The 16,991-nt window shown below is 39.9% G+C and overlaps 1 protein-coding gene across 2 annotated transcripts in view; it reads right to left on the bottom strand.

Annotated features, from left to right (window-relative positions):
• Nucleotides 1-16,991, bottom strand: part of F13a1 (coagulation factor XIII A chain) — a 149,402-nt gene that overhangs the window by 71,875 nt on the left and 60,536 nt on the right. For both annotated transcript variants that reach the window (XM_010622800.3, XM_033761934.1), the window contains exons 5-6: nt 15,653-15,771; nt 11,904-12,011 (exon numbers count right to left, since the gene is read on the bottom strand). In XM_010622800.3, the coding sequence (XP_010621102.1) occupies nt 11,904-12,011; nt 15,653-15,771 (227 nt within the window). The remainder of the gene's footprint in view (nt 1-11,903; nt 12,012-15,652; nt 15,772-16,991) is intronic.

Here is a 16,991-nt window from a genome sequence, read left to right as displayed (position 1 = left end):
TATAATTATTGTTATAGCTTTCGTACTTTTTTGAGTGTTTAAAATTTTTATCAAATATCTACTGTAAGGGAGAGAACAGTCACAACTCTCTTTGTGCATGTGATTCCAGTTTTGGTCATGAGGAATTGAACCGATTTTAACTGGATACTGACAAAGAAACATGACATTTCTTGATTTTCCTACTTTCTGTCTCACAGATATTTACATTTTGTGTAGCTGCAATCCGTTTTAAATATATAAAGATATTTTTCTTCTCTTGCACGCACATTTTATATGGCTCTGATGAAGTGACTTTTCTCTATTAAAAACTTTCTGTTAATTTCACTGTTAAAAGTTACGTTCTCGTAAAGCCTAGGATTTCTGTAATTATTTTAGGAAACAGTTTTACTCTTCCTCTTGTCCACACTAATTTCCCAAAGACTATAGGAGATACATTTTGGGTAACATAAATTAGTATCAAAGGCATATAATTACATTTGGAAAGAAGAATTATTCCTTGTAAAAATATTTCCCAGGTTTGGGGAACCACAGAGCTATAGCTGTGGTCTGGTGCTGACTGATTTGATCATAGTCAGAAGTGACAGGTGGGTTTGTAACTGTGCCCCATGACCCTTGAGGGTTTTGGAAATGGACCTCAGTAATTACTGCTGTGGGCAGGGATAAATCCAGAGAGGGCTGAGTATTGGTGGTGGGAGCTGCAGTCACCTTCTCCCCTCCGTAGCTGCTGTCCCACCTCTTTTTTTATGCATTTGGGTTCAATTTATATTTTAAAAAGCAGTACTAGAAAATAAATTTGTAAAGCACATTGGTTTGGGGATGGAGAAATCTGTTTTCTGTGCTGCTCTGCTCTTTACCAAGTTGTGTGATAAGAACAGGAAAGAAGGAGTGCTGCTGCTGAAGTACTCTGGCCAAGGTCGCACATTTGTTCCAAAGGAAAAGAAAGCCATGCACAATCTCTTTGGCTTTTCAGAGTAGTGGGCTTAGCAGGTTGTTTGTTTTCCTTAGTGCGACTGGACTTGCTATTATGTCTTCTTGGAAGGCTCCTCCATACTCGACCCTGTTCTTTACTCAGTGAATGCCCTACTGATTATCTAAAACTCAATTGGTTTCACTCTGGAATTTTTAATCTATCATTGTGATATCTTTATGCTTTGCTCACTTGATACCCTTTGCTTAATATTATCTTCCTATTTATCACACTGTATTGTGTCATTGGTTTCACTGTCTCAGTTCCTGTGACAAGATTGTGTGCTCTGGCAAGGAAAGAAGGAAGAAGGGAGAAGGAAAAAAGGAGGGAGGGAAGGAAGGAACAAAGGACAGAAGGAATTTGCTCTTTTGACTTTGTATTTCCAGGTCAAGCACAGAATGGGAAGTCAGTAAGCTCTGCTAAATGGAAAATGGGTGTAGACCACATTTTAATATTTGTTTTACTAGATTCAAGCAATATATTAGCATACCAACAGACATTTTTGGAATTGATGCTTCTAAAACTTATATAGAAATGCAAAGCATCTAGAAAAACCAAAGCAATACTGAAAAAAAAAAAAAACCAAAGTTGAAGACTACTTGATTTGAAGATTTATAATAGCAGTACAGTAATCAATACTATTGTTATGGCCTATATCTAGATGTATCCCCCAAACCTCACTTCCACTTAGGTGGGACTCTTGGAAAGTGGTTAGATCATGAGTGCATGACGCTGTATTAGAATGTGCCATAATAAAATTGGTTTAGCACAGTTCTGAGTGTGGATGATGGAAGCCCCACCCTGGGTGTGGGTGACCCCATCCAATAAGTTTGTAGCCTGGATGGAATATAATGGGACAGAAAGAAGGCAGTCTTGTTGCCGCTTCACTGCTTCCTGCCTCCTGCCTGCTCTGCCATGGGCTGTTTCTCCTCTGCGATTCCCCTCTGCCATACTACCCTACCTTGGAGCCAGCAAACTATGGTCCAAAACCTCTACAGAATGTGAGCTAAAATAAAAGTTTCTTCCTTTAACTTGTGGGTGTCAGGTATTTTGTGTCAGCAACAAGAAAAGTAACTAAGAAAATTGTGTTGTCACAAACTCTCAAGGATTCCTGGTTATTCAGAGTACTGTAGCAAATAAGAAAAGCTATTCTCTTGGTTTTATGTCACTTGGGGTTGGATAGTATTGATTCATTGGTTAATTCATCCAGTAGATCTTTACTTTATGACTTGGCTATTCTAACCCTGGTTATTTGGGGTGAACAGACTCTACACCTAAGGTTAGCAAGCTACAACTCAGGGGCAAAATGTTTTTGCTCAGCCTATGAGCTAAGTATATGTTTCCATTTTTAAATGGTTAAAAAAATTAGTACTTGTGGACATATGAAAGTTTTACAAGATTTGAATTTGTATCCACAAGTAAAATTTGAATGGAGCACAGAAACTGCTGAATTGTACTGGCATAAGGATACATGAATGAGACAGAGGAGTCCAGACTCCTGAAGATCTGATGTTTAACAAAATCACCAAAGTAATTAAATAGGAGAAATGAAAGTGTTTTGAACAAACAAAAGCCTTTCCAACAATGTCTACAACAAATGGTGATGGAACAAATAGATAAATTGGGGAAAAAAACAAACCTTAACCATCTACTTCACACCACACAGATTAAAACAGATCATAGACCAAAATATAATAGCTCAAATTATACAACTTTGAAAGGAAAACGGTAAGATAATGATACTATTTCCTGAGGAACACTATTTTTAAAATGAACTTTATAGTTGGAAGTGCGTTGGTCCATGGTAGAAAGTATATAAGGCTTATCATGTACAAGGCCTTAGGTTTGATCCCAAGCACCACAAAAAACACAAATAAGCAAACATAAAAAAATAGAAACAATTGGGTTTCATAACATTTGAAAGTATTGTTTGCAAAATATGTCATTTAGAAAATACAATTGCAAAACATAATCTGACAGACACATCCACTGTACATATCTAGCTGAGGTCATGTCCTCAGACTGTGCATCGAACAGTTACAACTCAATAATAAAAATGCAAACAATTCAATAACCAAATGGGCAAAGATTTAAAAGACACATACCAAAAAATGTAGGAATGAAAAATAAATGTGTGAAAATCTGTTAGGTCCTTCTCAAATGAGAAGGGGATCAAGAGATAGAGGGAGATGGAGTGCAGAGAGGGGAAAAGGATGAAAAGAATTAAGACGTGTTATGTACATGTACCGACTTCACAGAAGAAATATAATCATACGTGCTGCAAACATGGACTGATAAAAATAAAAACAGAAACAAGTGCAGAATAAGTCAATCTAACTTATTACGAAAAGTCAATACAGTATTTGTTTGGGGGGTGCAGGCTGACAAGGAGGAACAGAGAAAAAGTTTCTGAGCAAATGAGAATGTTTATATTTTAATTGGGGTGGTGATTATGCCCATCAAAAACTACTGAATTGTCCTGTCCTATTTTCTATTCATGTTTTGTACTGTATGTAAATTTTACTTCAACTTTAAAAAGCCACGAACAAGTACTAATTTATATTTTGAAGCATGCAACTACTGTTATGTAATTATCCTTTAGTATATATACATCACCAAGCTCTGACAGGAGTGGTAATTAGATTCATTTATTATGATAACTATTGCAAGACATTATTAACTGTGCTTTCCTCCGTAACTGAGGATTCTTATTTGGTCACAACGTTACTACTTGGTAATCATGAGAGAAACAGCCAGTGTGGGCCAAGGCAAAGGGAAACTGAGAGCTCAAGGTCTCCACTGCTGCCTTTGCTCATTACCATGCCCTGGCTCCATGGTGTCAGGCTGGCTGTTACAGAGCAGGACTCCAGAAATGCTCGATTGAAAAGATGGATGGAAAAGGGAAAAGTACAGAGCAAGGGGTGGAAAGGCAGAGGAGGAGGTCAAGGAAAGAGAGAGACGAAAACAGGATGAGGAAGAAACTCAAAGTACACAGAGGTCCTCTCCACCGGGCCTCACTGGCTTTCTGCATTTTACCCATCAGCCCCGGGTCGTTAGCCCAGGAGACAAGGCAGCTCTCACTGCACAGCTTGGAGGGAGTGCTGAGCAGCATGCACCCCCGTGTTTCAGAAATAGCCTTTGTGATTACAAAATAGATGCTGCATTGAAACCTCATTCCAAGAAGCAATTCAGGGAAAGCAGACATTTAGATTGACTATGATTATCACATTTGAGAGATAGCTTGTAATAAATGTCTGTTTTTCTCCAAAAATATGGGAAGAACAGGCATAAGAAATGTAACCTTAATAATTGAGAAACCAAGCTGTTTGCCCACAAATGGAAACTTCATTACTTTGCTGGCTTTTACCATAAGAGAAAAAAAAATGATGTCTGAAAAGCTCACTGTCCCTCCTTCCCCCCACCTAAAAGAGGACTGAATCAGACAGAGCTTGTAAAAGATATTATATTTGCACCCAAGGAGCTCATGTGATACATCCAGGGGAAATTACCTTTTTATTAGAACAGTGGGGTCAGGTGAGCAGAAAGATATCTCCAGTGCTACCGGTGACCTTGGGTGATGGTATTCAACTTTCTGAAACCTCAATTTCTCCATCTGCACATTGGCTATTTATGGAATGGACATTATTTTTCAAAAGTGGGAGTGAAAATACTTTCTGGTAGGTAAATTCTGTTTCCCAATTGGCTTTCAATAGAGTTGTGAATTGTTAAAACATCTTCGATAAACAGGAATGAAAATCCCTGGTTAATAAGATAACGTCAGGATGTTATGTTTGGTTGGAAAGGAGTTACACAGCTTTTTTTTGTTCCCCTTCCCCTCAGCACTGGATTCCCTGGTCATTCTGGAATTACAGCAATGTCTATCATTCTTAGGAATACTTTGATTTCAACTTTCAGGGTTTAAACCCCCTTTAGAATCGGAAATTTGTTAATTTACCGTATTGAACTGTCATAAAAGTTTTCAGTAATACTAATTAGCAAACTCTCCAAAAATTGCCACCTGGGAACAGCGCCCCTTTGAGTTGTGATGCCATAGAAAAGCTTACAAGGAGAACCAGAGGCCTCTCTCCTTTTTTAGCCATCACAAGTAGAGAAGTGGCTTTCTGACATCATGAGCACGACTCATGGAATTAGACAATGACAATCTGAAACAAAAGCTGATGTGTTGGAAGACACACAAGCTCTGCAAGAGGGGTCAACTCTACCACAGATCCTATGACTGGTGTTTATCCAGGGTGATGGTAACCAGAACTACTGCCATTAGAAGCTCATACTAGAGCAGGGTGTGGTGGTGCACTCCTATAATCCCAGCCCTCGAGAGGCTGAGGCAGGAGGATTGCCGAGAGTTCAAGGCCCGCCTGGGCTACAATAGTGAGCTCAGGGTCAGCCTAAACTACAAAGAGAGACCCTGCTGCTTCAAGAAAAGACAAAGTTAAGAAGTTCAGATTGAGCAAACCAGATACAAGAATTGGGACATAAGTTGTTAGCATATAATCTTGCTTTTTGGAAAGATGGAGCTTTTCTAGAACTAAGATCCATATGGGCAAATGATCTTTGTTCGTGCAAAGGTAGGAACAATGGCCATTGAGTACCTGGCTCCTCAGACTCCTGTGTGACACTTCACTCCAAGAAAGGGGCTTTGGCTGCTATAAACCAAAGGGGAAGTCAGAAATTGCTTTGTACATTTTAAAATTAAAAAAATAAAATTTAGTGAAGTACCCTGTGTTGGCTGCATGATCAGTGAATAGGCTTTATGCATTTATTTCTCACTTTAAAGTTCATATGGGATGACTCAGGTGTGGAATTTCTAACAGGAAAATTTGAAAATGTAATGTAAATATTTGTAATTAATGTTGTTACATGAAGAAGTCTACTGAATGTATAGCTTCTTGTTCAAAATAAGCAAGTAAACAACTGGAGAAAAAATTTTAAGAACATAGTTTTGTAGTAAATCCCCTGTGGAGTTTCTTGGCAACATATCAAAGTAGGGATGTCATGGCTGGTTTTTTCTGCCCTGCATGGATAGAAAAACAAACTTTGTAGAAGCAGGAAAAGTGATCAAATGAAAATAGCTTTAATTTGCAGTTTATGCCATCACAGATGCTTGAAAATTGGAAATTTTGAAATTCATTTTGTCTCAAAGGTCATTCACTTTGTACTGGGCTCTACAAGCATCTAGGACCTACCCTCAGTTGTGGTCGGTTTGATATAGGTTGGAATTCAAGACTTTTTTTTTTTTAAACAACACTAAAGAGCACATAGAGCATCGATTGGCTTAAATGTTCGTTCTTGAGTTAATTCCCAAAAGGCACAGCCAGAGCGTGGTATTAATGGGGATTAATGATGGCATCATGGTTCAATATTAGCAAAAGAATAGGGCTAAAAATAAATGTGGACTCCTCTAGGGACACTGGACAGTCCAGCATGGTGATAATGTAAAGCATTAGAATTTTAAAACATGTAACTACATTTATAATCTTTTCCTTTCCCATCTTCCAAAAGTTTCCCTAAGATTATTTTTTCTTATTATATTTGAATCAAAATATGGTGCCATGAGATTAAGTAACACTTGAGAGCTGGGATTCTGTGAAACTAATTTTAGTTATGGGAACCCTATGTTTTCTGAATTTTGAAACAAACAAAGACCCCAAGGAATGAGCCATGATAGCTCCTACTACATTTTCTTCCAGTGCTTTGGATAGCAGCTATTTGAATATAATCTCCACCATAGAGACAGGGTTTTTTTTTAACCCATAGCATGGCTTATTGTTGCACCAAATGCTTGTCTTTCATTCTCCTCTTCTGATCCAATATCCCAATGTTCATTAGGCCACTATTTAGTCCTGGGGAAACTTTGAGCTGAATTTTAGAGATATGCTTTACCATACAATTGTATGCTTATTTATATCAAATAATTTGCCATATTGAAAAATCTCTGTCTACTTGTGTCTCCTCTATTAAACTATAAGCTCTGGGAAGGCAGAAACTATATTCTGTTTACAATTGTAAGCCAGTGCCTAGATGGGTAGATTCTGGATAACTTGTTGACTGAATAAACAGTTATCGAATGTTACACTGGCAGCAGCATCACCACCACCACCATCACTATCACTATCGTCACCACGACTACGGCACCAATCACCATCACCACCACCACTCATACCTCCACCACTCCTATTGCCACCATTATCATCACAAATTCACCACCATAACCACTGCCATCAGACCGCAATCCCAAAGGATTGGGAAACTCTTTCCCAGGAAGACAGGGAGCCTGGCTGTTGAGAGTCCTGTGATTTTCATCTTGCCATACTTGTTGCCCCTCTTCAGAATTCACCTACTCTGGACCCCATTCCTTGAAGGCTTTACTCTTTTCTAGGTGACAGCTATTCCATTTGATGCAGTAATGTGTTACTGGTAGTAATGTTTTGGCAGTGGCCCTCTAAAGCAATATGGCCTGAGACTATGGACAATATCCACTTTTAGCTTAGCTACTTACCTGCTAGGTGTCCTTGAGCAAATTACACCACCTAGAAGACCCCTGGACAGTCTTCCAGATTTTATGTGCTAGTTTCAGTACAGATCTTCTATGGTTCAAATCTTAATCCACAAGGATAGTTCTGCACTGAGGTGAGACATGCAGGGATTTCAAGGTGACTAAGCAAGCAGTTAACTGCAGTAACTGAGGACACTGCTGCAGCAGCCGTGTGTCCCTGGGGAAGTCCCCTGGCATGTCCTATCATCACTGCCAGGTCCAATCTGTCCTGGAGCAGAAGCAGGCATGCACAGGTAACCACCCAGCAGTAATGACAGGCAACTGCCACTGTCGTCCTTCTCCCTAGGACCATGCTGTTCTCATCACAAAATGCCATGGCACAACTGTTCTGATGTTCTGACTGGGAGCTCAGAGCCCGTGTCTGGCTGCTTCATAGCGATTTAGGGGTGGAAATGGAATGCTTTATTCATGCCATGTAACTGATGTAAGCTTTCAGATGACACAGGCACCCTTCTTTACTTTTTTTGGCACATTTCCTGGCAATTCTCTTGGTGGGGGCTGCCACATTAGAAACGAGATAGAAGGAAAACAGCAAATGAGGGATATAATTTAAAGGACAAAGTATAACTTTTGGTAAGTTTCTTCTTTTTTTTCTGATTTCCCCTTTCTTTTCTCTCTTATCTAAACCTATGCATTGGTGAAATGCACCACTCAGTACTCAGAAGAACCCAAATACAAGTTAGCCTATGTGAGGCTGTAACATCTCAAGCCCACTCCTCAGACCATGGGATTGCAGGATTTTACACTTTTTCCCCTCGGAAAGTCCAGCAGCCTGAGTCTGTCCAGATTGTCACCAATTTTCCCCATTTTCATATCAAAGCAAAAATAACAGCAACCCCCGATAACAAGAGGAGATACAGAGTTTATAAAGGAAAAGATAGAAGCAAAGAGAGCATTGAGATCGTTGCTACCTAAGGGAATTAGAAATGTAGCTTGAGTCAGAAACAAATTTCATTTTGAAGACGAAGAAGTGAGAGCTGGAGTTAAAGCCTTTGCCCTGGGTTACATGGTACACGTTTAGAGTAAAGACAAGAGCCAGGGCTCAGTATTCTGACCTAGGCCAGCTCCTGCCCATATGATGGTACCTCCACTTTCTCTCCACCAGAGGAATGAAAACCAGCAGTTTCTGAGCAAATTAAGATTGATTTTCTAGGCAGGCAAAAAGGCAGTGGTAGTTGCACTCCACAGGCAGGGAAACTGAGCAGCAGAGGGGTTTGATTTTGTGGTCCTCCTAAGGGGTGATTTTCCCTCCGAAGGAATATTTGGAAATACCTGGAGACATTTTGGATGTCATAACTGGTGTGTTTGTGGCTGGGGGGTGCTAAAGACGTGTCTTGGGGAGAAGCCAGGGATGCTGCTAAACCTTTTGCCATACACAAGACAGCTCTGCAATGGATCCTCACCCAAGGCCAGAGTGCTACATAGACCATAAAGATTCTATCTGTGGATTGTGCACTTCAAATCCAAGTTTGTATTATTGTCATCATTAGCCAAGTTTGCATAATTTGAGCCATTTTCTGTGCTCTTTTGGTGATAGGCACAGCCTCTTCCCTGCAGTTCTTTGCCAACTGCCATTGCTAACCTTGGTCATGACAGCAGTAAGCAGATTTGTCCATCAACCCCCAGTCACATGCTCCTGTGTCCCGTGCTCCACTTTTTTTTTTTAAGTGAACTCTACCTTTTTTGAGAGACCTAACCAGGGATGGGCTGCCCGTCCTCACTCTTTTCTGGCAACACCTGTTCTCAGGAACATCCTGGCTACTGTCTTCCTTATCTTTGCATCCATCGAAGTCAATGTGCTTCTATTCCAGGAGGGTTAGTATTTTTCAGGTGTCTCTCTTCTGGTACTCATGCTCCGTAAGAGGATCTGCCAGCCTCCGTGGCCAGGCTGAGAAGCATTTCAGAAGGATTCAGGGCACACCTGTGAGCTGGCTCAGTGTGACCTAGGCCTGCGCGCCACCCCCGGAGAACACAGACACAGGCCCATGTACATGGCAATCGGAATTCTGGGTCGACTTTCCCAACTTCAAACATCTTGCTGGGCTCTCTCAATACATTTCTTTATATTTCAAAGTAAATCCTTAAGTCATCTGAAGGGCTTTTTTCTTTGTACTTTAACTGCATTTGGAAATTTCATGATAAATTTCTTGGATTCAGGAACAGGAGGAGAACTGCCAGAGTGATCAGAAAATAGTTGATATGTTTTTTCTAAGTGTCATCTTTTCATTGACTTATTTTTTTGAAGGCTCCATATTTTAGTTTTAAAATCATTATAAGTGAATGGATTTTGGAAAGACTCACAGAGCTCTTCTAAGGGTTAAAGGAGATAATAGATGTGAAAGGGTTTGGTAAACCATCAGATTTCTTGTATATATAAACAATGGTGTGGTGTAAATGGAGATACTGTTCAAAATCTCTCAAGGCAAGACCTTGCCCTCTTACACCCAAGGTGTCCCCTTCCCCAAGCTAAATCAAACTGGAACCAAACTATTCCCCAAATTCTTTTTCTCTGTTTCCAAACTTTGCAATTGGGATATACATTCTCAAAATTAGAACTTCATAGGATTTTTATCATTAATGAAATTGCAAAGCAATTGGTATTTAGTATTATGTACTTAATTCAGCATTTAACGGCGTCCATTTGGCCAGGTGTCACTATGGATGGTATTGGGTTAGATGCTCCTTTTTTGCTTACTTTTTATACTGGTTTATGTCAGGAGCTGATTTCTGGATTCATAAAAATATGACATGTGAATAACTTAGGTGGAGAAGTAAGCCATTTTAGAATGTTGAGAAGGAATTAATTTATATTTAACTGTTCCTAGCTAATACTTCCTTTCTCATGGCAAACTCATCATGGTAACTTCCAAGGGGAAGAAACAAGAGAGAAGTCATGGGTTCAAAGAAGGAAAAACAGTGATTGAGTGACTGCAGATCTAACATATGTTCTTATAAATGATATTACATAGACCCCAAGTCTTTAGAACTCACTGCCTTTTCATTATACAATAGAAACAACCAAAAGAAAGCAACACTGCCTATTTACTTAGTTTGGTACCAGTGATCGAACCTAGTGTCTCACTCATGTCAGGCATGTTCTCTACCCCTGAGTTGCACTCCCATACTCACAATACTTTTATATCCTTGTGTCTACCTTCACTTTTAAAGCTTTATTGTGCCTTAAATTTACATGTAGCTTAGTTCTTAATAGAACAAAAATCACCCTTCTTAACAGCTAACCAAAAATCATGCTCAGCCTAATGCATGTTAACAGTATTGATATTTTTAACTCAAAAGAATATAGAAAGCAAACTCCAAGATAAATTTTTCCAGCAAAAATTTTTAGAAAACTAAAGAACATTAATAATATAAGGTTTTTCAAAAAATTTCAACAGCTTTTGTATGAAATCCAGCCTATCTTAACATTTTTTCCAGACATATTCTGCTCCTGAAAGATACTTTCGAGCACCAAAGGCTGACTCTACATGATGGGTATATCAGCATAGTCCAGGCCTACACCAGCATCACATTTGATTTGCTTCTACCCCTGACCCCAGCCATACCACTCAAGGGAGTTCCATGTCCATTTTTAACTGCTACCCTTCTTAAAGACATTTTAAGATCTCCCACAGACAGCAGCAAGAAAAATAGATCAGGTCTAGATTTGGAATCAGTAGGGCTGGGTTCTAGTGGAAACTTTGTCACTGACAAATTGTCATCACCCCATTTCCTTACTTATAAAATGCATGAGGGCTGGGGATTTAGCTCAGCAGTGCGGTGGCCTGCCTTGCAAGTGCAAGGAACCGAGTTCAATTCCCAGTACCAGAAAAAAAAAAATGGCACGAGTAATGCCCACCCTATTTATCTTGTAGGATTACTTGGAGAATCAATACCCACTTTACAAGTGATAAATTCCTCTGGTGAGGTATCATTGTGATAAATGCTAGGATAACATATAGCTTATATAATCTATCTCTCACTAGATACAAATGTGCTATATCTTGCATATCTTCATGTTCCTTGATGTCTGATAGATTGATCATTTGATTGTAGTCACTGACATTTTTGTTGTGATCACTTTTCAGTCCCCACACAAGAGATTCTTTAGAATAACTACTCAGTGGTATCATGATATCCATCATCATTTGTCTGAAGTCAAAGTTGTATGGTATTGAGATAAAAGTTTTTGTTTTATAGCATGAGGCAAGCTCAGAGAATTCAAGAGCTGTTCTGGTGTCATAACTTACATTCTTAGAAATAAAAACTTATTAAGTGCAGTCACTATTTCAACACCTCTTAATGAACTACACTGAGGCATATGGTGTGTGTAATGGACTTTAGTCACCAGTAGCCACCACTCACCATTGCAGACCCAACACGGCTGACTTTGATGGGGTTTCCTCTACCAGAAAGATCCATTTGTGCTTTGTCCATCACATATAAGCAAGCGTCAAGGATGCCATCTTCAAACTGGGGAAAAATGGGAAACGACTTAATAGTTATTATACAAGCAGAACATTCTCTGAAGCTACAACCTAATGGGTAGAAATATGTATTTCCTCTGTAATGGTCTCCTATGATCTTTACTATGAACTGAGAGTGGAAGGAAGGGGATATTCTATTTTATATTTCAGTAAAGTAAAGAAGAGCATAACAAAATGCCAGAAATACAAAGAGAGCTGGGGGGTGGATACTAGAGAGCTGATGTACTCAAGTGTTGGGGCACCAGAGGACGGACGGCTGAAGCGCTGACCCCGAGTCACGGAATGCTGGTTCTCACCGGGGCACAGGTATCCTGAAGGTGACGTGCTGGAGCCAAGTCCCTTGACCTACAACCCCCTAATCTCTCCTTTATTCCTATTTCTGTTTCATACTCCCTTTTAGTCATAAACAGATGTTGTTTTATCTAGATGTTATGTCTTTAGTATGAACAATGTGTATCTGCTCGTAACTGCTGTTAATCATCAAACCACTGTGATCATGCTTTTGTGTGTGGCCTTGAAACTAGTATATAACACCCTGTGTCAGAAATAAACTTTGCCATTAGCCATCAGCTTTTGGTCATTCATTGTGTCCGCGGTCGTCTCCCCGAGTCCCCTCCTCTAGAAGGAGACCTCTACAATCAAGGATCACAAGAGAACTTAGACGTTCTTCAGAAAAATGTACAAGTTAATTTATAAGATCTCTTCAATATATTGGCTGCAGTGTCCAAGGCAAGGAATGTATGGTGTATTAAAATCAGTGCCATGCCATACAGCTTCAAAAGCAACACGAGTCCTTGGGTGTCTCCCAAAGAAACAGCTCTGCAGTGTACGACAGGAAGCTACTTCAGGTCCATTTAATCACACCCAACAGCAAAAGAGGCCTCATTTCATGAATGACCTCTACGGTTTCCATTTTTTTGAGAAAGGTGGCCCCTCAGGGTAACTACAGAAAGGCTCGGAATACATAGATTGCACTATCACGGAAAAAGCCAGTTCAATTTCCTTAGAAAAAATCACTGGCTACAGGCAATACCAGAATGTTCTTAGAAGGGAGAAAGGACCAAGATGAGATTAAAATATCAAAATGGGGTGATTTTACCTATACTGTACTACAGTGTTAAATACAGAAGCCACCTGAATGCTTGATAGAGACCTCAATGTTAATAGCTAATTACCATGTAACTACTTATTAAATCTGGTTACAACTCTTGGAGAGCTCCAAACTGATCGGGTAGTTGGAATAATCTGTAAACTCACTAGTTTTTCAGGTGTATAAATTATTCTGATCCTCATTAAGGAGTATTTCTCAGTCATGTTTGTAGAACACAATAGCAACTAACCAGAGAGCTAAAGAAATGGTCACAGAATTCATTCTTTTCCTGCATCAATTCAAACAACCGACTTGTTATTTTGGCAGAAGAACCCAAGTCAATGGTGTCTTTGAAAGATGGTGGAAGCAAGGCTCATGCACAAAGGACCTCCCTGAAGGCTTGCTGGCCAGACTCCCTTAGGACACCATCCTAATTCTTCTTGCTACCCACTTTGACACTCTCTCTCACCAGCTATCTGTAGAGTGGTACACTGGAACCATAAACAGAATCTCACCTCCATAGCTTGGATATGGATCAGAAGTGTCCCTCCAAGTTTTCTGTGCCACACTTGTGGTTGTCAGAGGGATGATACTGAGATGGTGGTGGCCACTTCAAGAGGTTGAGCCCAATGCAAGGTAATTAGGTCATGAAGACACAGCCTGCAGAAAGGATTAATACCAGTCTCCAAGAGGAGTTAGTTCTCAGGAGAGCATGGTGTTATAAAGTGAGGCCACTCTGTGTGCTTGGTCTCTTCTGTTTCTCCACTTTGATTCTCCACCGTGTTGTGCTACAGCCAGGCCCTCATCAGAGTCTGATCAGATGGGTTTTCTGGTCTGAGGCATTTAGACTTTTGGCTCCCAAAATGTGAGCTAAATAAACCTATTTCCCTTATGAAATATCCAGTCTCAGGTATTCTATTATAGCAAAAGGCAAAAGACTAAGACAGCACCCAAAGGCTGGGAAATGGGGACCCAAGACAAGGGTACCAGATAGGCAGTAGTCACTGAAGAAAGGAAGGCTTCCTTGAGAAGCAAAAATCTAAAAGCTGGGCAAGTAATCACAGATCACACCCTGTCAGGACCTGAGAAATGCAGGCAGACAAGCCCATGAGGGTGTAATTCTCAAGAGTCAGGGGAAGCTGGTCACAAAGCTGAGGGGATGTGCAGAGAGACAAGAGCTCATGACGACATGGGTGCCAGTACTTGGGCTGGAGCTGTGGCCCAGAGGACCCCATATGGAAGTCAAAGCAGGGCTCCAAGAGCCAAGGAGGTATCACATGAGCCAGTGTGGCCAGATCACACCAACCCCTTCCTCTGGAGACCTGGAACAGTGATGCACAATTCCCATTATCGCAGACTGAATGTTCTGAGAAATGATACACTCACCACCGCCTCTTATGCTGGTAATAAAATACCATTTTTGAATCATAGAACATGCATTCATTTATGGAAATATGGAAAAATGTCATTCATTTGCACCATTGAAATTGAAACAGTTTGACTTATGTAATATTGAAAAGAAAAAAAAAGAGTTGCTATTTTAAATCTATCCAGTAACTTGAAGCTGTAGTTGATAAAATGTCTCTCTATAAAAAGCCCAGTAGACTCTCCTTTGAAAAAATAATAACACACTTTTCTAATTAATAGTGTTCTAGACTAACACCCCCCCACCAAAGAAAAAGATTGGACACACTCTTCAATATTCATTGCATCGTTATCAAAATATCTTTTATAAGAAATTCAGTCCACTTCAGGCTGAACCAGTAAGTTTTCACTGTACTAAGATCCCAACGTATTTCTCAACAGAATGCCACGTTATCCACAGAATCTCTGATCTCGGCAACATTGCAATAAGTGGAAGATACTTGGGTTCAGCTGATAAATTATGAAATTATCTTTATAAATCTACACCTGTGTACTCTATCTTAGAGTTTTAGATCCTGAAAAGCAGGAAATTGTACTGGTTTAACATCAATATATGGCATCCTACAGTAATATATGTGACAAAAAATATTAAGTAAAAACGTCCTTGGCAATGACAAATCTTATTTTATTTGTTTTTTTCCTTGTTTCTTTATTGGTACATTTTAGGTATACAATACAGCTACATTCATCATTGGGATCTAGTACCCTTACATGATGTGTCTTGGTTTTTATTTTTCCCCATTCCCCTCCCCCTCCCTTTGCCCCCCTCCACACTACTCTATTTCCAAAGACTTTGTTACCATGTTTTCTTTTCCTTGCTTAGCTTTCCCCTACCCTTCCTACTTTCCCTACATCTTTAGACATTTTTTCCTATTACACAGTATCAATTATGCCTTTTGATTCTTATTTACACTTTTAGTTTTTCATACCAGAGAAACTATTCCATATTTACACAAGTGTGTCCTATTAATTTCACTTAAGAGTATGGTCTCAATGTGCATCCACTTAGCTATAAATGTCTCTAGTTTCTTTTTCTTTATGGCTGAGTAGTACTCCATTTTATAAAAAACACATCTTTATCCAGTGACAGTGACAAATTTTAAATGGCTCACCTGACCATAGCTCCAGCTTCTATTCTTGATGTCATTAAAGTCTCCATAAAAAATCACCCCAATATCATTCAGGACGTACTCTTCTCTTTCTTTCTCATCGTCCAGATACACAGCATCCTCTGCATCAGGATTTGAATATAATGACCATTACCAAACCAGACTGCTTCCAATTATTATAAGCTTATCTGTGACTAAATTTCAATTTAATTTACCAAGTGAAAACAAAAATAAGTCTTTTGTTTCATTAAGCATAGCTCATTTCCCAATCTTTTTAGCCATGATGAACATACTCAGTAGCAAAGATCAGTCTATAAATGATGACATTTGTCAGAAAAATGCTGACAAAGTCAGGTTTTGGAAGTTCCAAGTAGCACAATTAGATATTTTATGATTCTGGTGCTTCAGTAATTTCAGAATCAAAATTCTGTGATGCTTGTGCAAATCTGCAAGACAGGTAAAAAAAATAATTTGCAGCCTACTAAAGTTAATAGAAAAGTAATTGAATTGAAGATGATTTTTCAAAACAAATCTAGGACACAGAAGACAGAAGCGTTATTATGCCCGGTATGTGGTCCCTCAGGTAGGTGGAGGAAGAAGGCTGTGGGCTGCCTTCTCTTAATGAAAAACCCTTGTGGATGTGTTGGTAGATGTGTGCACACAGCCACCTTCTTGGTCAGCTTTGTCCTCTGCAAAACCTTTCCTTCCTGGTGGCTATAGTCCTGAGGAAGGCCTCACTCCCCATCTGTCTAAGTAGTCATCACTTTGGTAATTAACCCCAGGCTCAGTGTGAGTGCGACAAAGCAACAAAGCATTTTTAACACAGGTAAACTGTACAGGGAGAAGTCACCCCCTAGGTCAGCCCCGGCTGCCTGTGGTATGGTTTATTGCATTACATTTATTAGGCCCCAGTCGTCTGCCACCCCATTCCCTTTTTGGAGGGATGAGGGTTGGTCCTCCTCATTCTCTTTAGTTTTGTTTTGTATCACTCTTGAGTAGTTGTTCTTAGTGGCAGCTACACATTAGAATTATACAGGAGATCTAAAAATTCCCAAATCCTGGTGTTATGATTTGGATCTTAAATATCCCTCAAAGACCCATGTGTGAAAGGCTTGGTCCCCAAACTGTGGTGGCACTGGGAGGTGATGGAACCTTTAGGAGGTGAGCCCTAGAGGGTGGAGGTTAAGAAGTTAAGTGTTCTTGAAGGGGACACTGGGATTCAGGCCCCTTTCCTCTCCTCTTTCCCTCTCTCTCTCTCTCTCTCTCTCTCTCTCTCTCTGTGTGTTTCTCTCTCTGTCTCCCCCCCACCTCTCTCTCTTGTTTTCCCTCCCTCCCACTGAGT

This window comes from Fukomys damarensis, unplaced genomic scaffold (genome assembly GCF_012274545.1).
Source record: "Fukomys damarensis isolate Sample0158 unplaced genomic scaffold, DMR_v1.0_HiC HiC_scaffold_10, whole genome shotgun sequence".
NCBI lineage: Eukaryota > Metazoa > Chordata > Mammalia > Rodentia > Bathyergidae > Fukomys > Fukomys damarensis.
Note: the sequence above shows the minus strand (reverse complement) of the source record. Positions and strands in the feature narration are given on the sequence as shown.